This window comes from Galeopterus variegatus, unplaced genomic scaffold, assembly GCF_000696425.1.
Source record: "Galeopterus variegatus unplaced genomic scaffold, G_variegatus-3.0.2 Scaffold733, whole genome shotgun sequence".
NCBI lineage: Eukaryota > Metazoa > Chordata > Mammalia > Dermoptera > Cynocephalidae > Galeopterus > Galeopterus variegatus.
Window position 1 is genome coordinate 233,429 of NW_007726844.1, and position 24,065 is coordinate 257,493.

The 24,065-nt window shown below is 41.3% G+C and overlaps 1 protein-coding gene and 1 non-coding gene across 3 annotated transcripts in view; one reads left to right on the plus strand and one right to left on the minus strand.

The window, feature by feature from the left end:
• EZH1 (enhancer of zeste 1 polycomb repressive complex 2 subunit) overlaps positions 1 to 24,065 on the minus strand; it is a 29,596-nt gene extending 5,531 nt beyond the window's left edge. The window contains exons 1-15 of one of the 2 annotated variants that reach the window (XM_008571890.1): positions 24,046 to 24,065; positions 15,270 to 15,360; positions 14,545 to 14,672; positions 14,291 to 14,419; positions 13,015 to 13,134; positions 11,201 to 11,321; positions 9,994 to 10,170; positions 8,906 to 9,008; positions 8,263 to 8,426; positions 7,786 to 7,877; positions 4,875 to 5,055; positions 4,422 to 4,618; positions 2,738 to 2,829; positions 1,749 to 1,789; positions 1,139 to 1,264 (exon numbers count right to left, since the gene is read on the minus strand). In XM_008571890.1, the coding sequence (XP_008570112.1) occupies positions 1,139 to 1,264; positions 1,749 to 1,789; positions 2,738 to 2,829; positions 4,422 to 4,618; positions 4,875 to 5,055; positions 7,786 to 7,877; positions 8,263 to 8,426; positions 8,906 to 9,008; positions 9,994 to 10,170; positions 11,201 to 11,321; positions 13,015 to 13,134; positions 14,291 to 14,419; positions 14,545 to 14,661 (1,660 nt within the window). In that variant the 5' untranslated portion in view covers positions 14,662 to 14,672; positions 15,270 to 15,360; positions 24,046 to 24,065. The remainder of the gene's footprint in view (positions 1 to 1,138; positions 1,265 to 1,748; positions 1,790 to 2,737; positions 2,830 to 4,421; positions 4,619 to 4,874; positions 5,056 to 7,785; positions 7,878 to 8,262; positions 8,427 to 8,905; positions 9,009 to 9,993; positions 10,171 to 11,200; positions 11,322 to 13,014; positions 13,135 to 14,290; positions 14,420 to 14,544; positions 14,673 to 15,269; positions 15,361 to 24,045) is intronic. The other variant, XM_008571891.1, reaches the window with a different exon arrangement.
• On the plus strand, positions 18,568 to 18,641 carry TRNAI-GAU. The gene has a single exon. It is a non-coding gene; the product is annotated as a tRNA-Ile (tRNA).

The following is a 24,065-nucleotide window of genomic DNA, read 5'->3' on the forward strand; positions in this document are numbered from 1 at the left end:
AGAAGAGAAGCAGGCTAACACTGGGGCTCAGGTATGACTCAAGGTATGGCAGAGAAGTCAGTGTTACATGTTCAAGAATTCTGGAAAAAAAGGAGAGAAGCTTCCCTCCGTATAATCATATACTCAAGTTTTTTTGAGAGAAAATGAGGGCCTCCTACCAATCATGTCTGCGAGTCAAAAAAGCAGGTGTGACAATCGATAGGTGTCCCCTAGAGATTCCCCAACAATACTCTTCTTCCCCCCTGTTGGTGGAATTTGGAAGGGAGGTGGAGAGTGCCCCAGAGAAAATGAAATCAGTGTTTTTCACTGGTAAATCCTCACCATCAAAACAAGTATCATTTTGAGAACAGAATGCATCCGTTCTACACCACTCTCCTCCACCCACTGCCCTCCCCAGCACAAGCATATCTCTGCTGTGGCTAAGATTGATATCTGCTATGGGTTAGGAGGTATTTACAGCACAACTCTGCCTGGGCATGATGTTCTGCAAGTTCTGGGGGCTGCCATTAAACTGCTCAGCCTTAGGGCTGGCCCGTGGCTCACTGGCTGAGCATGGTGCTGACAACACCAAGTCAAGGGTTAAGATCCCCTTACTGGTCATCCTTAAAAAATAATAATAAATAAATAAATAAATAAACTGCTCAGCCTTGAGAGGGAAAGGGTATGGTGAGATAAGAAGTCAGAGAAGCACTTCTAGCCTCTGCTGACATCCAGGCCCCCATCTCCTACCTGATATCAACACTCCAGCTACTAAATGAAAACAGACACAGACAGAACTATGACCTAAAAAAAGGTGAATCAAAAAATTTCCCCTACCCCAAATCAAAAAAATTTTAAAACAACATCCAGAAAAGGGAGACTGTGACTGCACCTTAAGGAAAAAAATTCTGTTTCTTAATTCTCCCCTGGAAAACAAAGTTGGGAAAGCACCTGATTTCTGTATAATTGCTGCTTTTAGAATCATGAACCTAACAGTTTTTCAAAAATGACTTTTCCAGATCTTAAGCACCTTGTTTCATGTGTAAAATGCCTAAAACATAGCAAACAGAATATCAGAAGGCCCCAGAAACAGCAAAGGGCATAGGAAAGGAGAGGAACTGGGGGCACACTGAGGCCAACTGTTCCGTTAGATTCTTACAGTCTGGGTTGCACTGGCAGAATTTCTCACAGAAATTCTGAGTCATGATGCAGGGGCAGGTGCTGTCACAGGGGCGGTCTGGGTGGTCGCAGGGCTGGTAGTTGTACACTTGTGTGGATGAGTTATCTAGGAGAGAGAACAACAGGACACCGCTGTGACCATGCTCCCTAGCTGCACTCCATCTCAAGAGTCCAATCACCCTTATTCAAAGGAGGCTTATTCTAACCATCACCTTGGACACACATTTGGCACCTGAAGTGAGAAGGCAGCAGAGATGACTGTTGTTCAAAAGTTCCAATAGGGTGGTTTGTTTTGTGGGGAGAGCGTGGAGATGGTCTGGGACAACAGAGAAGCTATTCTAAACATTGCATAATGGAATGGAACCTGGTAAATGGCAGGCTAGGAAAGTCAGAGATGACAAGGCCCATAACTCTACCTCTAAAGAGGTCTTGGGCTGCAGTGAGAAGCTGAGCTCTTCTCAGCTGCTGCAGGGAAATCTGCAATCTGTAGTGGCAGCACAGGGTCAACCAGTGCAGCTGCAGGTGGGGCAGGTAACAGCCAGGGTGAGGTCTTAAACTAAACTGCTGAAGAGCACCCCAGGGGAACTGACCTTTCTTTAGTTGAATTTTCCTGCAATGTGCAGCCCACAACCTGAAAAAGAAAGAAGGGAAGGGTCTGGGTTATAGCCCCAGGGAGCTGTGCAGATGCAGTTAATGACAGTGCAACCTGCTCCGAGGGGCTGTAGTTTGATAATCGGGGAGTATTCTCCCCAAATCCCTCCACAGGAGGCCCTTACTCTGGTACATGGAAGCTACAGTCCACCCTAAATTCAGCTGGCCTATGCTGCATGTTTTAAACTTAAACATAACCCCCTCCCAAACAAACAAACAAACATAAAAGAACAAAAAAGAGGAACAAAACAAAGCCCAACCTTATATGTCTATTATAATGCCACTGGTTCTCTCTCTCTACCCCCTCCTCTGTGGAGGTGGAGATGTAGGGGAATTTCAAGATGGGGAGGGGGGAAGACCTTCCAGGAATCTTCTCTGAGGGAAGGTACTGAAAGAGAGGAGCCACAGGGACTTCCTTCTGTATCTAGAACTGGTGTCAGCTCCTCCCTTTGATAGGTGATAGTCATTAGGAAACTGAGCCAGGCAGTGCTGAATTCTTTAGAAAACTTCCAACCCTAAGTAAAGGCTAACTAGAGAGAGTGTTATTATAAACCTTAGAAAAACAACACAAGTGACAAACAAAGACAGGAATAAATTCTGGTCAGAGTTGAGAAATGGGTAAGGTGGTAACTAACCACACTATGCCCTTGGGGTGGAACTGTGAAGCCAGCTCCTATTCTACTGGTGAGGAGTTTAAATGGAAAACACCCCAGACAGTTATCTCATGGTGGGGGCAGAGGAAGAACTGGTCTAAAGCACAGACCCTCAGGGAGCACTGAGGATACTGGCCCTCAGCTGTGTGATGCCAAAGTGATGAGCTCACACAGCCTTGTGCAGTGGCTAAGGAGGGAGGCAGATGGGAAGTCCAAGGGGAAGTCAGAGCCCAGAGGACAGCCTGGCTGTAGAAAATCTTTTGTCCAACCCTTGCCTGTGCTTTCTTTTCTTCTTTTGTGATGGGTTCATGAGCTCATCTGTTGGCAGCTTCAGGATAAGTGATTCCTTGACGGCAAACTGGAAGACCTGGAAGAAAAACCCAACAAGGCCTGTCACTCCTTCTCAAGCTAGGTGGTCAGATAAGTGGCCCAGCCAGGTCCTGGGCTTGGGAGGGTTCTGGAGAACTCACAGGCAACTGACTGAGCATCTCTTCAGTCAGGGAGAAACAGTGTCATTGGGATATCGGGTCACTGGCTTGAAAGTTAATTCCTAATCATTTATCCTGACTCAGGAAGGGAGAAATACTGAGCGTAGTGCCACTTTCCTGGTCAGCAGCTGTCATCTGCTGCTCTTTCTACCAAGCCACAAGTGTGCTGATTCTTACCAACTGTACCTGCCTCTTTTTAGGCCGGGCAACTTTGTGTACCCTGAGTAACTGAGTGTAAGGTATGATGTGAAGGGTTCCCCTGGGCTAAGCACTAGCTCCCTCTGTTGGTATAAAGATGTCAGAGCCTTGACTACTTCAGCCAGACAGCATTTCAGGAAGTCTGGCTCACCTTCAAAGTGTTTCTTCCCTTATAGCACTTGTTTTTAGCTTTTTCTTTTTCTTGTCAGCTACTGGCCCTTTTGAGAATATGTGAAAATTATAAACCTTCTCAGGAAAATACACACAAGAATTTTTTTGCATACAATTCCATAGACCTTTAGCTTAAGAACCTGTGTCCCAGGGAAATAAGTATGAGCTCCAAAATGGAAGCAAACGGCACTTTAACTCCTGGTGATATGAACTGTTCTAAGTAAAGGAAGCATGATGAGGAGGCCACAGAGACTCCTGAAGAAGTTAGGGAGCCATGTGAGCATGGCTCAAGTGCTGGGGTTCCTTTCTTATTGGACAGATTGACCCTGACACCTGACTCCACACCCCTGTCTCAGCCTGTCTTCTCACTGCAGTCTTCTCCCGCCTCCACGGCACCAGTGGTTGCTATCAAGCTGAGCTTCTAGAGATGGTATGAGTGAGAAGGGCAACATCCAGGCCCAGCTATTGGAGGCGGTAATTAGAAAATCTAGCGATAGACAATTTGGAGAATCAAGCAACTGAGGAGGCTGATGCAGGGAGTAGCAGTTGTTGCAGCAGGAGTATCCTAGCTAGGAAGATCTGTGGAAAGACCTGCGAGTCCCTTCTAGGAAAAGGGTAAGAAATTCAGAAGGAAAAGCAGGAATCAAAAAAAGAAGCTAGATGGGCCGGCCCGTGGCTCACTCGGTAGAGTGCGGTGCTGATAACACCAAGGCCACGGGTTCGGATCCTATATAGGGATGGCCGGTTTGCTCACTGGCTGAGCGTGGTGCTGACAACACCAAGTCAAGGGTTGAGATCCCCTTACCGGTCATCTTTTAAAAAAAAAAAAAAAAAGAAGCTAGAAAAGTATAGGACCACCCAGAAGAATTAAATAGTGGCTAGAGACAAATAAAGAGAGCAGATCCCCAAGCATTATTAGGCCTGGCATTTGCAGAAGGGCCCATGTTTGGGGAACCCACTTTATGGTCCAGAAACACTGGCCCATCAGGGACTGAACTTAAGACAACTTTTCTCCAGACATACAGCCTTACAAGATGGCAAAAGGACAGGCACAGCAATAGATGAAAGGAGGACCCAAGTTCATGTTACTGTCAGACAGTACCTGCTTGCACGTCTTAGTCCCCAGAAGCCTGGCAATTGAACAGAAGTTGTTGAAGTAGGTGCCATGGAAAACTCGAAAAAGAGATTCTTCAGCCCCAGTCCACTCCACAGGCTCTGAGGGAGCTTCCACTACACAAAGCTGAGGTGGGGCTGGACTGGCCTTCTGTTTTGTGGGAGTCTGACAGCGAGAGTTAGCCTCTAAGAGAAGAGGAAATGAGAGAAACAGAAGGTGGAATGCAATTGTCATTTGTCATAAACTCAGAAATAATTCATCCTACTTTAAAAGGCAGAATAATTAAGAATGAAAATATTCTCCACCTCCACTGTTTACAGGTGAACTTGTGGAAAGAATGAATAATTTCTAAAAGGTAATAATAATGTTTACCCTAGTGATCCTGGTCTTACCAGAATCCTTGCATGGAAAGAAAAGATCTTCATTTTCTGTTCACTGTACCTGAAGAACTGGAGGCCCAGTCATTGCCTGTGTCCCTGTCACTGTCCCCTTCTTTAGTCTCAGCCATAGCAGAGGCTGAAGTGTTGGAGCAGGAAGCGCTGACCACATGGTGCCTTCTCCGGCGACGACCAGAGCACTTGGAGCGGGGGTTGTGGAGCATGGCATACTCCTTTGCTCCTTCCTGCAGTGGACACATTGCAGACAGGAAACAGGAACAGGCCAGAGTCACAAATCTTCATCTTCCTCAACATCTGTGCTTAAGTGCTATCATACTCTTTTTTTCTCTGTGCCATATAAAAAATATGACCATATAGCAATGAAATAGGTCTCTAACAAACATTCTAAAACTTACGAACTTTATATTTTTTTTGGTGGCTGGCCAGTATGTGGATCTGAACCCATGACCTTGGTGTTATAAGGCTGTGCTCTAACCAACTGAGCTAACTTGCCAGCCCCATGCTTTTTTTTAAACCAAATAACTATCACTCAGCTTGATCATCAATATGCTTCTCATCAGATTTGATTCCCAAAGACTTCTAGCTATTTCTGAAAACTAAATCTGCTTGTAAAGGATAAAGGTTTATCATCACCAAGGATATTCAGAATAATATATTGTCGGGCCTAAAGGAAATTCCAAAAGAGAAGTTTTGAAATTAATCGAATCTGATATTCTGTGCCTATGCTACAATGTGAAGTACCCACCATCACTTGCAAAGTATTCTTACCCAAAACGTCTAACACAAATAAAAATCAACCCTCCAGAGCTAATTACTAGGTTATGGGAAATAGGGGACAGAGGAACAGGTTAAATGACAGCATGAGAAAACGACAGACAAATTCAGAATATGGGTCATCCTACAAAACAAGCTTGGAACTTTAAAAAAAAAAAGTGGTACAATTATTTGAGATTAAAAGAGAGTAAAAAGACATAATAATCAAATATGATTCCTGACTGGATTATCCTGGTCTAAAAAAAAAGCAAAAAACAATAACAGCTATTCTTGGTCAGCTGAAAAAAACTAAATATAGAATGGATAGCAGATGATATTATGAAATACTTCTTAATTTTCTTAGGTGTAATTATGTGGTTATGAAAAAGAATGTCTTTATTTTTAGGAGATGCATGCTGAAACATTTAACAAATAAGAATCGCAATGTCTGCAACTTAAAGCAAATATGGAAAAAAGTGCTATCAAATCCAGGAAGACAGTATCTTTCAACTTCTCTACATGATTGAAAATGTTCTTGGTAAAAAGTTGGGGGAATACCAGCCAGCCATCAAAAAGAAAAAAGAAGAAAAAAAGTCTGGGGAAAATAGTCCAGCACTATATTTGAATATGTATTCATATCTAAAAAGCAATAAAAAGGGCCGGCCCGTGGCTCACTCAGGAGAGTGCGGTGCTGACAGCAACCAAGGCCATGGGTTCAGATCCCATATAGGGATGGCCGGTTTGCTCACTGGCTGAGCGTGGTGCTGACAACACCAAGTCAAGGGTGAAGATCCCCTTGCCGGTCATCTTTGGAAAAAAAAAAAAAAAGCAATAAAAACCCCACCTGCGTGCACACACACACACACACACACACACATATCTTGGGCATCAACAGCATCTCTGTAATACATGTGTAATGTACCAGGGTGACTACTGTGTGAAGAACAATGCCCTTTTGAGTTATATAAATGCTGGTATGTTGACATAACATGGTGTAATAATAATAAAAAAAGCATGGACTGTGGAGTTAGACCATGGCTTGAATTTCATCATTATCATACCACTGACTTATTAACAAACTTTGGGCAAAATATGTAACTTCTATAACCCATAGTTTCTTCCTATTCATGATGTCATTGTAAGGATGAAATTAAGATAATGTATGTTAAGAGCTTATGTATGTTAGCACAGTACTTGGCATACAGGAAGGAGTCAATACATGGTAGGGAAAAAATAAATCAAATAAAGTCTATTTATTCTATCTATTCTTTTGCTCTTATCAAATGGCCCATTTTTTTTTTTTTTGTCTTTTGTCTTTTTTCCGTGTCCGGCAACGGATCGCAACCCTCAGTGTTGCCCCCGTACCGGACCGGGGACCAGCAACGGGATCGCAAGCCTCGGTGTTGCTCCCGCGCCTCGCTCAGCCAGTGAGCGGGAGCCGGTCTGTATGTGGGATCCGAACCCTCGGACAGGAGCGCCACCGCGCTTCCCAAGCGGCGCACTATCCAGTGCGCAACCGGGCCGGCCCCCAAATGGCCCATTTTCTAGATGTGTACCAATACTACTCTGAATCATCTTTCCCTCTATTATCCCGCTAAAGATGGTTCCAAAAGCACTTGGCTATATAATCTAATTTTACAAGGTATTTTACTCTTTACCTAAGCTCATCTACTGTGTAGAAGGCCAAACTCTTTGTCAAGTCCAATATGCTGACTCCTCGCAGGTATGCAAAACAATTTATGCTGTCATATAAGGTCTACCCATCAGGGAAGGGTCCATCTGGTTGATCACAGTAAGACACCAGTACCTTCATGTGCTAGTCCTTCCACAGTTACGTGCATTTAAAGGAAGACAGCAAAAAAAAAAAAAAAAAAAAAAGTAGTACAACACACAATACACATACACAATTTGCTCCAATTCTAACAACACAGTTTCAGGCTCTAAAATCTAAGCAAATGATATTTAGAGCAGGAAAGCCTTTAATGCTCTTCAAATCTCACTCCATCAGACTAAGTTCACAGTCCTCCTGTGTCTGGGGAGCTCCTTAAGGGCAGAAGCCTTTTTTTATTTCTGCTTTATAACCCTCAGAGTGCTATGTACTGGCTCACTTGGCTTGTGTTCCCAGGGGCAGAAAGCCCAAGGACCACTTCCTGCTCAATTTTCAACAAAATTAACAATGCCAGAACAGTTTAAGAACATACCAGCAAAAGGAAGCAGTCCGTGCCACATGGTTCTGGTTCAATCTTGATTTCTTTATTCTTGCGTTTATATACATTAGGAGTGGCATGAAAAGCTAGAAAAACAAAAATTGCCCTGTTTCCAATGAACCATCCACTTGACAGGATGGGAAGAAACAAAACTGAGTTAGGGAGCTAATGTACGAGTTAGAATTCAACATAAACAGCTACGATCAAGGAAATTTAGTCATTTCTGACATCAACACAATCCTTTCAAAGCTAGGAGGTACTGAGGGACAATTATGTCGCTGGTTAGTCTGTCCCTATCACACAAAGCACATTGCACTATAATTGAACAAGTGAAAATAGAACTGGCTCTTTGTAAAACTATCATCAGATCAGAAGCCAGAAATTCTATGTGATAAACTACAACAAAGAGAAGGAAATGGTGGCTGGGGACAGAAAAGAAGAGAGCATTTCAAACAGAGTAGCCCCACTCACGGTGAAGGAAGCAGTCGTATTTAAAGCAGCGCCGGCAAAAAAGTGTGTGGAAGGAGTGCAGAGATTGCTCCCGCTGCACAGACTTGGCATTGGGGCCATCGATGTTGGGTGTGCACTGAGGGGGAAGGGCATTGGGGTCTGACATCTCCGTCAGCTCTCGATACCTATTTAAGAAAAGAGAGATAAGAGTTCCACCAAGGGAATGTCTTTACTGTGAAAATACAGATTGGGAATTGACAGTCACCAAGGTACAGTCTGCCAAGAGAGGGTGGGTGTTTTTTATGGGTCTCATGATGAGGGAATGGTGTATAACTAAATGGGTACACCATTATAATTACGTTGGGATGCACATCCGTCTGAAAGTAAGAGGGGTTGGGGGGAGATTTGGTAAATATGGTGCTGGAGTAACTCCCCAGAAAAATGGCAGAGTAAAAGTTCTCTGTTTAGACTTACTCAAAAGCCAGCAGATGATGTCCCATCATATGGCCAGGGGCATTTAGAGTGAGCAAGAAATAATGAGAAGTGCAGGGAAATCAGAACGCGCTTACCATAAACAAGGCTTTTCATTAACCAAAAAACAGGCTTGAATAAAAGTTTAGTTCCAGCACTCTGTGTGTGGCCTGAGTGGGAGAGCTTCCCCTACCTCTCCTTCATGTCATCTGGGACACCATTCTCAGGGAACATTGAGGCAATCGCACTGAAGATCATGTCATTTGGGAACTGTTTCTTGGAACTCTTTTTGTTGCCTGGATTGGAAATGACAAAAAGCTCCTAAGTGCTATTATCAGGGCATGCAAACAAAGCTGTCTGACATTTTTTTCCCTTTGTCACAGCATTGTGATCACTGATTGAAGATACATAAAGATCAGTGCTACCTGGGCTTATCTCATATAGGCTACCAGTAGAAAAGTCAGAGTCATCTACATATTAACAACAAAATCCACAGTCCCAGTTAGAATGTGGAGGTGAAAAGATGAGTTTTCACGGAGAGATCTGAATATAGAAGAATCCTGTCATAATGTTGCTGCTGAAGAACAAGACTGAGACCATAACTATTTTATAATAAGAGAGAGAAACTATGTCCCTGGACAGATATTTCTTTTTTCTTTTTTTTTTTTTTGTGGGTGGTTGGTACAGAGATCCAAATCCTTGATCTTCATATAGTATAATTAAGTAACGCATACTGTAATTAAACAATTAAATATTAATGACATGGGAAAGTGACCACAATAAAAGAGTAAATAAAGAGATGTAAAATTTTATATATACATAAAATTGGCATGATCCTAATTTCACTTAACATACATAAACATGTTGATTTATATATATACATTTTTTAAGTCTAGAAGGAAATATGAGGGTACTTCAAAAAGTTTGTTGAAAATCAGAATTAAGATAATATGAATCTTTCCATGAACTTTTTGAAGTACCTTTGTATTAAAGATAGGTAGCAGGATTAAGGGTAATTTTATTTTCTTCTTTATAACTTTCTGTGTTTTCCAAACACATTTGTTTTACAATTAGAAATGAACAATTATTCTATAAGTTCTTCCGCTCTCTTCTTCAGCTAGGTGACAGCTATCTTAGGCTATCAGCTAATGATTATGTTTTCCTTTAAATGGACCAAAGAGAAGCACCAGCAGCCTTTAATAAGCAATAAACCTCTCTAGTTTTTACTTCTTCCCTATTGCTGTCACTTGCAAAATGGAATAAGGAAACAGTGCTATGTACCCTCAATAGCATGTCGTTTTCTCTTTCTTGTTACTGGCAGATCTTCTTTGCTGTCATCCTGCTTTCCATCCGAGGCGTCATTGTGCCCTTCCTCCTCCTCATCTGAGTATTGATTCAGGGCATCAACCAACTCCAGGAAAACAGCATCGCTAATCAGGACAGATCCAGGGATCATCTCTGAAACATGAGGATTAAAGGGATGAGCAATGATTGTTTCATACTCCGTTAGTCCTCCTAGGGAGGTTTTCTTATATTTATTCCTGAGGCCCAAGAGGTAACGGATGTACATTTTTATAAGGACAGTCAGGGAAGTGCAATCACTTGCTTGGCTCTCCAACTGCAGTAGTTCAGCTGGCTAGAGTAGGAAACTCAGTCACAGGTTTCACTCCTACTGCAGTAGTTCACTTCCTCAGTCACAGGTCAACTCTGTATTTATGGTTCAAAATCTCACAAAAGTGCACGAATAATCACAAGTATGACAGTTAAAGAATAATAAAATAGAAATTCACTTGGTTTTGCTGCTGCTGGGTTGTTAGTGACTGCTCTAAATCAAAAGACAGCATTTTTTCCTAAAATCGTACTTTATGGGGCTTCTAAGTTGTAACTTAGAAGAATGTCTTTGAACACAAGGGGGCGCTGTGGATAAATAATGTGTTTCAACAGCATCACAACAGCACCCACAATTGTCAAAAGAGCGGGTGGGGCTATTGGTTTGCAAATCTGTGGGGAATATTTCCTCCTCTTCCCACTTCTTACACACTGACAGCCTATTCTAGAATTACAGCTAAGTCCAAATGATTTGCTTTAAGGAAATTCAGAATATTAAAATCAACTCCTGGGAGATCCAGGGGATATGTGGATCAAGGAAGTATGACAGAGGTTATGCTCATTACCATTCTCAGAGGAAGGGAAATGAACAAAATGGCCTTTGATGAACTTGTAGAAAACTCCTAAGATTAAAGTTATTTTACAATGAACTTTCTCTCCAGCCACTGATACTATATAATCCTTTTATGTCCCAACTCCTTTTACAATTTAACTGGGGTATGTTTAATATAAAACTTTTAACTCCTAGCCATCCAACGACACTGAAATATTCTTCAGTTCATACCTCATGGGGCAGAAGACAAAAGCAAGATGATGATATACCAAAGAAGAGGCACTATTCTAACAAAGTTTTCTCCCAAAGAGCCCAGCACACCACTACCTTCTTCACCATGGACTTTCCCATCATAGTTATTGATCAGCTCCTCAATGAATGTCTCATCTTCTTCTTTTACCTCATCTCCCATGTAGGGAATATTGCACAAAACTGTCTCATCTTCCACCTGAAATCAAACCAGATGTAATTCATTCCATGAAGCCACTATTCATCTCCTCTTTCTTTCTTTTTTTTTTTTAAAAGATGACCGGTAAAGGGATCCTAACCCTTGACTTGGTGTTGTCAGCACCACGCTCACCCAGTGAGCCAACCGGCCATCCCTACATAGGGATCCGAACCCTTGGCCTTGGTGTTATCAGCACCACACTCTCCCAAGTGAGCCATGGGCTGGCCTCTCCTCTTTCTTTTTTTAATGGAACCTTTGCTGAGTTTTGTTTTCTTCTTGAGTCTCCTTAAAATGCCTTTGGTCACATAGTTCTCTGCATTTTAAAGACTGACCCTTTTGCTTTGCCAACAAAAACCTCACATGGAAGGGACAATTCTACTCTTTTTTTTTTTTTTGCAGCTGGCCGGTACAGGGACCCGAACCCATGACCTTGGTGTTATAAGGCTGTGCTCTCCATGACCTTGGTGTTATAAGGATGTGCTCTAACTAATTGAGCTAACCAGCTCCCCCTCTTTGGTTCTTGCTGAACATTTCTCCCCCTCTTAGAGAAAAAAAAGTAAGTTTAGCTGATATTAACAACTAAATATTTAGCTTCATACTAACAATGATATCTCAACCAATACCTAGAATTTGACAGCACATTTATTTTTCATAGGGCTTCCATCTATTATCTCATTTTACTCACTAAACATTTTTGTGAAATAAGTATGAATATCACTCAAACAACACTGTAAAAAGTCTTCAATTCTAATTGTTTTCATAAGTAGAGAGAAAGATAAATGAAAAGGAAGGCCTCCAAAAGTATGATCTGCAATATAACTAGAAAAGAAACTGGGAAACCATAAAATTTGGGGGCTTTCTATAAAACAGATTAAGTCTCTCCAATAATGAAAAATTATGGATTAGGATCCACATACCAGCCAGCTGCCAAAAAAAATTATGATTACAACTCATGCCAATTACATTCAATGGGAGCCTAAAGCCAATCAAGTATAGGCTATGGATATTTTCTGTCAATAAACGATACTGAAGATTGGGGGGGGGCGGTGCTCAGCAGAGAACACAGTCATTCTTAAATCCCCAAGTAAAATTACTCTGAAGTTTTGTTCTAAGAAATGATTCTTTCTGTAAATGTACATCCTATTCGAATCAGCAGTATTGCTTCTGTCACCAGGTAGATGATAAGCAATAGCAGTATTTAGGGATGACTGATTATCAAAACCACAAACAATATTAGTAGGAGTCAGCCTAAGACCCAGATGAAAGGATTGTGTTTCTATGTGCATGTCTGTTATCCCAGTTGCTTTCACAGCATCTTGCCTTGAGAGGATTCAGAAAGGACTGCTCCATCAGCAGGGAGCTGACAACCTGCTTAAGCCTTGAGTGGCTGATTTAGACTGCATTTAACTGCACGTAATTTACAAAATTAGGCCAAGGTAGTAAGAGAAAATTGAAGTCTTGCCCAATCTTACTCATTCAAAAAAGAACCAGCACCATTCAAAAGTACACTTCAGACAGCACAAAATATTGACAAGTTAGAAAAACTTGCAACACAGATAGTTTTAGAATAAGTAAACCACCATAACGTTCTGCCCTGTATGTCCAAGCTCTGTTAAGTATTCTGAGGAGCTCTGGAATATCAATATAAGATAATCACAGTTTAAAAAACCACCACAGAGCTTTCAATACATACCATGAAGTTCTGCTGGAGAGGGGACCAGGAATACATGATGGGAACCAATGCAACTGTGTTCAAAGACCTCATCAACATATGTTGGCTTGCAAATCCTGGGAAAATGCTGTCTATGGTACACTGAAATATAAGCAATGACATGGAAAGGGAAAGGCAAGCACACAACCCAAGAGAGAACTGTGGTTTCCTTCCAAAATGATCCCAGTAGCTTTCTAATTCTTACAAATTAGTAAGCTGAAGGTTTTGTAACATCAGCTCCTAAGAGGAACCCCTAGGCTGTAAACCTGTGGAAAGCTGGAAATGTCTCTTATTCACCTTTGTGTCCTCTACAGAGTCCAGAATAGTGTCTCCCATACTCAACTGGTTTTTATTTCAATCTAAAACTGTTGAGGGCCGGCCCGTGGCTCACTCGGTAGAGTGCAGTGCTGATAACACCAAGGCCACGGGTTCGGATCCTATATAGGGATGGCCGGTTTGCTCACTGGCTGAGCGTGGTGCTGACAACACCAAGCCAAGGGTTGAGATCCCCTTACCGGTCATCTTTTAAAAAAAATAAATAAATAAATAAAATAAATAAAACTGTTGGCCTTCTTGGAGTATACACAACAGCAAAGGGCCTCTGCATGTACCTAGGAGATGAGGATGAAGATAAGGAAGTTTCCTGAAGACCTACACTTTAAGACAAAGGACATCACTTAGCTGCATAGGTGATGGGGACAGTACAGGAGAAAGCAAAGTTTGATATAATTATAGTTATATTCTGGGAATATAACTTTGGGAAAGGAATATAGCTTTGAGAAAAATAATCGCCCTCAATACACTATCTGCTTTTTATATTTTAAAAATGTTATTGACAGTTCAAAAAATATATTATCTCTTTAAGAAACTAGAATGCTCTTTTTAAGTTTAAAATAAGTGATGTCCCTTTGATCAATATACTCCTGTCCATTACCCAGGGCACTCCATTCCCAATGTCAAAGTATTTGAGAAACCAAACAAGACACAGAAAAGGTTTGGACATAGAGTTCAGGAAGTAAACAATGTCTTACTTTCCTATGAAAAACTTATAATTATACTCATTAACTGAGGAGAACAGGTGAAAAGGTTGTTCCTTAAGCTACAGATACACTATACTAATTATTCAAAGTCAACTACAATAGCTGTATCCATTATCCTTACTTATTTATTTTCTAGAAAGTCACAAATAAAAAAAAAAAAAAAAAAAAAAAAAAAAACAAGCAAGAGAGGAAGGCTGAACTTAGAAACCCAGAAGTACCTTTTTGAGAAAAAGATGTCCACTCACAGGCTTCATGGACTGAACAGGTTGGACACGAAGCTTCTTCCATTCTTCATTGAGGATCTGTGTTTTTTCTTGAACCTTTGCAAAATTTGCCACATATAGAGCCTAGAAAAGCCAAGGAAATGATTTTTAAGATTTCAAAACAAGAGTTACAAAAAAAAATTCCAACCCCTCCACATTGAATCAATATACTGAAATATATAACATTTCACTTTGGAATTATTTTTTACCTTTGCGCCCATATTTGCCTGAAGCCGCTTAAGTTGTCGAAGTCGCATATATTCAGATTTCACTTTTCTTTTCCAGTAAGTGATACATTTGGAGGTTGGGGGATTTGGTATGTCCATTTTGCTGAAATCTAAGAGAGACACAGAGGAGAGATAGCATTTTATTGCCTGAAAATGAAGCACTCCTCAAATTCAAATACACATGCTCAATAGTGCTTTCATTCCCATTAAATTTCTTCAAAAAACATAAAGCAGCAATTCCTGCTTAGCCTCTGTCTTGTGATACCTCATTTTTTAAATTTAGCACTCAAGCAGTTCTCTCACAGATATTAGGAATTTGAATTACTTAGAAATATGGAAGCCTAGTTACTACTCCCTGCATTCTAAAGACTGACCCTTTTGCTTTGCCAACAAAAACCTGACATGGAAGGGACAATTCTACTCTTTTTTTTTAAGAGAAGAGTAAGAGAAATGTTCAGCAAGAACCAAGTTCATATCTAAGAACTTCACAGAAGATCCGCTCATAGTACAAAACCATACCTGCCAAATTGTCTAAATCGACTACATGCCTAGCAATAAAAATAGGATACAGACAACAGCATTATCTCAACACCAAGTGAGCAGCAAGACATATGGAAATAGATAACACTGCAAATCACTTTTTTTTTTGTATTTGAATTAAGTTTCAAAGTTTTAAAGTAGTATTGATTGTAATACATTTTACCTACTTCATAGAATGCGAGGCGAAGTGTTGGGTTTTATGATGTGCTTCTGTTCTTCAGAGGAATGGCAAGACACTAAGGCAAAAGAAGTGTTCAGCTTTTCAAAAGAGAACAAACAGTGGTCTTAAGTCAGAAAAGCATATTTAGACCCTGATACCCTTAGTAGGATGCTCCCCTAGAACTAGGAAAGCTTCAAGGTCTCTGCTACTACTATTTTTACATGTAGGTCGGGTTTCAACAATACCTGGTGCCATTTGGAAAGAGGCCTTTATTTTATTAAATTCTATCCTTCCAATCATGTGTGCAAATATATCCTCACAATTACCAAGTTCATAATGGTTTTCTGATCCAATTTCTACGCTTAGCCAGAGGCCCATCAATTATTTTAGAGAAAGAACAAACATTAAATTCACATAAAAATTCAACAGAATCTACAAGATGATGCTTTTACTCTATATTAATTACTTAGGCTTCAAATTAGTTCTATTCATTTCACCTAACACTTTAAATTTCTAAAAACATTACAAGGAGCTATGAAGACCCAAAATTTGAAATAGAAGCTAATGTTTCAGACCTTGTTTTCAAAAATTTCCTACAAAATACTTTTTTTCTTTTGGAGTAGAACAGCATATTTATTCTAAAGAAACATTTTTAAATTACCTGTTTGGGCCCATAAAAAATTATCAGCACAGAGAAGAAAACAGCAAAATTTAACCCGCCACCACACATCACAATCAGATCATGATTATAATATCTCATGCATATGGATTTTAAGAGTATACTGAATGTTTCATTTGAAGAACTAAAGGAAGCCATCTAATGCTATGTTAAATTTAGAGGATAAATAAAGGATGGAGGAAATAACAAAGAAGCAGGCAGATTCTTTGTGTTTACTGCTAATTCAATCAAGTGATTCAAGCTCTTAAAAAATAGAATTGCCGGGCCGGCCCGGTGGCGCACTGGATAAGTGCGCCGCTTGGGAAGCGCGGCGGCGCTCCCGCCCGAGGGTTTGGATCCCACATACAGACCGGTTCCCGCTCACTGGCTGAGCGAGGCGCGGGAGTAACACTGAGGGTTGCAATCCCGTTGAGGGTCCCTGGTCCGGTACGGGGGCAACACTGAGGGTTGCGATCCGTTGCCGGACACGGAAAAAGACAAAAGACAAAAAAAAAAAAAAATAGAATTGCCCTGAATTAAATATTATCTCTTTGGGTAAGAGAATGAAACAACAACAACAACAAAATCCAAGAATTTGAATCCCAAAGTGCTAAGATTCTGGGTTAAAAAAAAAAAATTAAGCAGACTTGAATTTCTTTCCTCCAAATTGCATGATCTCTCTTCCTCCTACATCTTTTATGTTATTTATTTATGTATTTATTTATTTATTTTTTAAAGATGACTGGTAAGGGGATCTAAAACCTTGACTTGGTGTTGTCAGCACCACACTCTCCCAAGTGAGCCAACCAGCCATCCCTATACAGGGATCTGAACCCTTGGCCTTGGGGCTATCAGCACCGCACTCTCCCAAGTGATCCACGGGCCGGCCCACTCCTACATCTTTTAAATACCTCTCACCCTTACATGGGATGGGGCCAAAAGAGGAATGGTTTTTGAATGATAAAACTATTTAAGAACATACACCATACTCACATGTAATGTTAAGTGGTTACTCATACAATTTCTGTCCCAAACAAGCTTAATAATAGTCTCCTCCAGTAAATAAAGAAATCGTTTGAATCAAGGACAAAACTTCCTCCCTCAAAAACCTTAGGCTACCCTTACTGAGACCCAAATGACACAAATGTTATACATTACAATTCAATGAGACATCACAACCTCCTTTAAAAACTGGTTTTGAACTGCAGTCCCTCTCCTTTTGTTTTTTTTTGTTTTTGTTTTTTTCAAAAGATGACCGGTAAGGGGATCTTAACCCTTGACTTGGTGTTGTCAGCACCACGCTCAGCCAGTGAGTGAACTGGCCATCCCTATATGGGATCCGAACCCGGGGCCTTGGTGTTATTAGCACCGCACTCTCCCAAGTGAGCCACGGGCCGGCCCAGTCCCTCTCCTTTTGGAACTCATTCAGCTTTTTGAAATAGTAAATTTACAGCAGGTTGTTCCATCCATTTAAAATTAATCAAGTAGGGACGGCCGGGTGGCGCACTGCTACGGTGCGCCGCTTGGGAGTGCGGCGGCGTTCCCGCCGAGGGTTCGGATCCCACATACAGACCGGCCGCTCACTGGCTGAGCGGGGTGCAGGCGCAGCACCGAGGGTTGTGGGCGCAGCACCGAGGGTTGCGGGCGCAGCACCAAGGGTTGCGATCTCGTTGCCGGTCCCGGTCTGGTACGGGCGCGACACTGAGGGTTGCGATCCGTTGCCGGTCACGAAAAAAGACAAAAAAAGGGAAAAAAAAAAATTAATCAAGTAATGGAAAAGAACATATTCAATCCACAGCTGCTGTTCTCTGTGTGTGTGTGTGTGTGTGTGTGTGTGTGTGTGTGTGCGTGTGTGCATGTGTGGGTGTAGATTTCTTAAAGAAGATGGCCACAGAAAAATATCAATATTTTTATTAAAGAAAGGAGTTATAATTGAAATGTGATCTTCTACAGTCTGTCAAGAGAGATGACAGTAAATACATTAAAATAATCCAACAATTAATGATACCATTTCTAATTTTACTCAAGTGTTTTATTTGGCCAGATAAATACACACATATACACGAAAACGCCATTGAGTTTTAACCAATCACAATGGAAAATAAACCACACTTCCTCCTTTTACAACTAAAGTGATATTTGAATCTCATGTGTCCATTGGCCAACATCTATTTTACTTGGCTTTTTAATGTCTCTTCAATGTCTCTAAAAGTTTATTTGGCAGTTGGTCAGTCCCCACAGAGTATATGAGGAAGTTGAGACATACTGTTTGGAACAGATAGATATGATTAAAATAAATGCCTGAAACACAGCCATAGGATAGGTTCTCATAGCAGCTGGAACCTAACCAACAACTATCATATCAAAGGTTTTAAAAAACAAACAAATAAAAAACACAGCATTCACTAGAACAGGTTTGGAGAAATGGGTTTATTCATCCCAGGCAGAGGGAGTGACACATAAAAAAACCACTTTACATTTCTACTAGATCTATACTTTAGTTACTTACACATGCAAAACAGCACTTATATTTCAGTTAAGTACTTAGCTAGTACCTACAAGCCTTTCATTAATTTTATTTCTACATTAAAGATAAACTCCAAAAGCTGTTTTGGTCAAGAAGTTTTAAAGTAGAACTTTACAGGCAGGCCGGTTAGCTCAGTTGGTTAGAGCATGGTGCTGATAACACCAGGGTCCAGGGTTCAATCCCTGTACTGGCCAGCCACCAAAAACCAAAACAAACAAATAAAAAAAATAAGTAAACCTTTATTTAAGTAACTCTTATGTAACTCCTATAACTCAATAATAAGATAAAGAGCCCAACAGAAAGTAGGCAAAAATTTGAACAGATACTTTACCAAATAAGATATAGGAATGACAAGTCAGCACACAAAAAGATGCTCAGTCATTAGTCAGTAGGGAAATGCAAATTAAAATCACAATGAGATACTACTACACAACCACTAGAATGGCTAAAATCAAAAACATTGATAATACCAATTGTTGGTGAAGATATGGAGCAAATGGAATCCTCATACATTGCTGGTGGGAATGCAAAATGGAACAGCCACTTTAGAAAACAGTTTGCCAGGTTTTTTTTTTTTTATAAGGTTAAATATATATTTACCATATAACCTGGCACTCAATTACTAATTATTTATCCAACAGAAATGAAAACATATGTTCCCGCATTGACCCATACACAAATGTTCGTGGCAGCTTTACAACAGCCTAAAAGTGGAAATCACACAAATATCAATGGATTGGCTAATGGATCCAAAATGTGGTATATAAATACAATGGGGGCTGGCCCGTTAGCTCAGTTGGTTAGAGTGCAGCCTTACAACACCAAAATCATGGGTTTGGATGCCTGTACTGGCCAGCCACCAAATCCAAAAAACAATGGAATACTACTCAACAATAAAAAGGGATGAACAGTTCCTATACATGCACAATATATCTCAAAAGCATTATGCTAAGTGAGGAAAATCAGGCACAAAACACTCCAAACTATATAATTCCACTTACAAGATGTTCAACTAGATTAATTTCAGAAAGGGCAAAACTAGTGACAAAAGCACATCAGTGGTTGGCCAGGCACTGGGGTGGAAAAGGGATTAAATGGAAAGAGCATGAAGGAACCTTCTCAGGGTGACAAAATGTTCTATATTTTTGTTGTGGTGACAGTTACACGACTGTATACTTTTTATGAAAACTCACTGAACTCTTTAAATAAAACGGGTGAATTCACTGTATGTAAATTTTTACCTCCATAAAGCTGATTAAAGAAAAAATAAGTCTTAGGGGCCGGCCCATGGCTCACTTAGGAGCATGCGGTGCTGATAACACCAAGGCCACGGGTTCGGATCCCAACATAGGGATAGCTGGTTAGCTCACTTGGGAGAGCGTGGTGCTGACGACACCAAGGCAAGGGTTAAGATCCCCTTACCGGTAATCTTTTTAGAAAAAAAAAAGAAGTCTTTAATAAAATAAGTGAGCTAACCGGCCATCCCTATATAGGGATCCGAACCCATGGCCTTGGTGTTACCAGTACCACACACTCCCAAGTGAGCCACCGGCCAGCCCTAGAAAAAATAAGTCTTGAATAGATCAACCCAGTATTTTCTAGAGACTTTTACTATTAAACATCTGTAGGCAATTCTACTTTTTTTTTTTCTTTTTAAATTCTTGAGTGACTTTGGAATGAATAATAATAGAAAAATCAATAGTGGTTCATTAACGTAATGGATGTTACGTATATATGCTCATATGAGAGGTCTTCAAAAAGTTCATGGAAGGGGCTGGACAGATAGCTCAGTAGGTTAGAGCATGGTGTTGTAACACCAAGGTCAAGGGTTTGGATCCCCATACTGGCCAGCCACCAAAAAAAAAAAAAAAAAAAAAAGTTCATGGAAAGATTTGTATTATCTTTTAATTCCATTTTTTCCATGTACTTTGTGAAGTACCCTTGTATAAGATGTTATTACAGGGAAAACTGGATGTGGGGTTTATGAGAACATCCTGTACTAGCTTTTCAATTTTTTTGTAAATCTGAAACTATTTTTCAATTTTTTTGTAAATCTTTATTTCTAGAAAATAAAGATTTTTTTTAAAAAGAATCATTGGAAATAAGAACTACCTTATTTACAGGTCACATTTCTACAGAAAAAGAAATCTACAAAAACTTGGAAATCTTTCCCCACAAAACTGGATCTCCATTTGCTTCAAAGGCTAAAACTAGAATGCAGTCTTTCATTAGTTGGAAATGGGAAAACATTAAAATTGTATGGCTGTAAAACATTTAAGGAACAATGTTCTTAAACTCAGAGAGATTGAAATCAGAATACAAAAGTTCCAAACCATGAAATTCTTTCTTCTATATAAAGGTGCTTCTTTGCAGAAATAGCTTCTTTTTTTTTTCCTTTTTTCGTGACCGGCAACGGATCGCAACCCTCAGTGTCGTGCCCGTACCGGACCGGGACCGGCAACGGGATCGTAACCCTCAGTGTTGCACCCGCACCTCGCTCAGGCAGTGAGCAGCTGGTCTGTATGTGGGATCCGAACCCTCGGCGGGAGCGGCGCACTGTAGCAGTGCGCCACCGGCCGGCCCAGAGAAATAGCTTCTTTGTCAAGTTCAATGTCTTTACTACTTTCTTTTTAATAATATTTTATTAACCAGCAGGCTCATTAAGGCTTTGGAGACAGATGACACTATAGATTTAAAATTTTTCCACCTTATTCTTTCCTTTTCAATTCATCGTGGAGGTGACACATGAAGGGTAGGAGTGAACCTACCCCTGCAAAGAGCTCTAGTAACACAATTGAGTCATTCTGGTGATCACCAATTTCATCAACACTTTGGTTAAAGTCAACTCTGTGGCTAGGTACACAGCCTGATTGATCTCTCAATTAGGATCTGTTAAGCACACCTTTGATTTATACCCTCCCACTTCTCCAAGGGATTTACATTTGTTATTAGTTCGAGCTTCTGGGCACTATATACACAGAAAGAACCTTACTAATAGGTGTGACCCTGAATTCTGATTTAAAATAAAATTATAAGATTAATATTTTCTAGTGTTGCTTCATTAGAAGAATCAGGTCATGTGCGCTGGAGGCAATGGTGACAAAAATCAAGATAGGATTAGTTTTATGAGACCCAAAGGAAAATACTGGATCTTAGGATGTACGATGCTGATTTAAAAGGGTTAAAGCAATCTCCAAACAGACCCGAGCTCTACCTTGGACGGTTCTGTACTATGTCAGCACAAAGCTTATTATTCAGTGACTGTTCATCATCAATAAAAACAAGACTTTTTAGTCCATTTTGAATCAAATTATTAGGGTGAGTCAGGGAACACAGCACACCAGAGGAACTAAACTCCAACTACCCATCAAGTAACTCCTGACTTTAGGGTTTGGAGCACTGAAGTCCCAACTGATGATCCACTAATAGACTAAAGAGACAGGAAGGAACCCAATACACAGTGTGGACAAAACAAAAACAGAAAAACTGGGGACTTTCCAGAATGGAGGTATTTCCTAATAAAAGTTTTTCTTTTTTTAATCCTTCCCTTCAATCCCAACCTATCTGGTATAATTATCTTCACCCTCTCCATGTTTTTTCTCTTTAGTTTAACTATGTAGAAATGCAATGAGTTTTTAGTGTTGCTACTTCAAACTTTTTCTGGGAAGTTGCTAGTGAACAAACTAAAAGTAGAGAACAAAGTGGAAACTTTTAAAACTTAATCCAAAGCCAGAAAAAGATATACTTAACGAAATGAATTGTTACAAGTTTCATATAAGGCATAAATCAAGGGCAGGAACTGTTACCTATAGGACTAAGGAAGCCATGTTTCAGATCCCCAGAATTAAATAGAAAAAATTAATATTTTAAATCGTTTTATAAAAGGCATAAGAACTCAAAGGCAAGTATAAGAGAAACAACTCTGACTACATTTTCTCACCTCTTCCCTTTTCACAAAAGTCTTCTTGGGAGTAATACTTCATTTTTTAATTTCAGGCTCCTTATTTTAGTGGTTTCAAAGGGTACTAATGTAACCACCATAATGACGAGATCATTCCACTTCAGGGAGTTTTAAAGCTGTGCCTTAGCATCAAGTTCCATGAATGGCTTATACGTACTCTGCCAGGTAGTGGCAGAACTAGGATCCAGATCTCCTGACTCTCAGTCCCAGAAATCTTCCCACTATTTATTTATTCCACAAATATGTACTGAACACTTACTACATGCCGGGCACTGTTTTAGGTGCTTCGAGTACATTAGTGAATAAAACAGACACATACCCCTGCCCCTGGGAGAAGTGATTCACACGGTCTGTGATACACACACTAAGCATAACCTTTGACAGTAATAGTATCATTACATTTTTATAAACGGTCCTTTCTTCTACTGCGTCTCTGTATGTTTTAAGTACTTATCTCCTAACACTCTCTCTCCTGTGAAAGTAAGTGAACTCTTTTTATCAGTGCCACACTTGGGGATTCCAAGCCTTAAAATAGACAAGCTCTCACAGAAATCTCTGATAGTTAGCACCTTTCTCAGGCTGGAAACTTCATACAACACCGGTTCCTAAATTTAAAAGCACGGGGGGTGGGGGGGTGGGGGGGTAGGTCTATTCAAAGGCGTCAGCGCAGCAAGTGTGGAAAAAGAGATCCACATTTTCTGTTTGTTTTTTTTGGCGGCTGGCCGGTATGGGGGAGATCCACATTTTCAACGGCATCCTTGCAGTCGTTCATCTACCTCGGTTCTTTTCCCTCATAGTCCCCCGCCAAGGTCAAGCTTGCGCTACTCCATTTACAATCCCATCAAAGCCCACCATCAATATTCCACGAGCAGCACTAACTTCCTTCCGCATCCCTTCCCCTCCCTGTCCCTCAAACAATTTCTCAGTAGTCACTTTTTACCGAAATAAAAGTTTGTCCTACGTTCCCTAACAGGCATGTCCCAAATCTAACACCTTGCCTTTGCTTCGCCAGACCAAGTGTGGAGGTAAAGAAGCCTCTTCCTCAGGGCCAGGAATGGGCTGAGGAGAGCGAGGCGCCCACTCTGCACTTGCACGACCCTGAGAGTCAGTGCCCCTTACACTTTGCGACCCTTAGGAGCCTCACTCACCTCGTCCTAGCCCCGACCCTGTTTTCACTGCCCCTCCTTCCTCAACATCCCCAAAGTCACCGCAAGCTCAGCCTCGGTCTCTGGCTCTCCCCGTGCACTGCCCCAGGGCCCCGGAGTCCACCTTGCTCAGGGCCCTCGCAGGTGCTACCGGCCACCGCTCCCTCTGAGCTGGGGCTCCCGCCCACCGGCCCACCCCGTCCTCCAACGGGATTCCCTGTCCCCGGGCCCGCCCCCGCCGCACCTCCTCCCAGAGACACCGCCCTCCCAGCCTCAGACGCGGTCCGCTCCGGGGCTCTCTCCCCCGTCGCCCCCGTCCCCCCAGCCCTCCGAGCCGGGAGGTGCGCCCCACAACCGCCGGCCAGGCAGGCAGTGTGTGCCTCAGCTTCCTCCCAAACGCCTGATCCCTTCGCCTCTCCCTCCCTCGGGTCCCGGGCGGCAACGTGCCGAGGCCGGGCCCAATACCCGGCCGGGGATTGTTTACTCACTCACCCTCCATCCCGAGCCTCAGG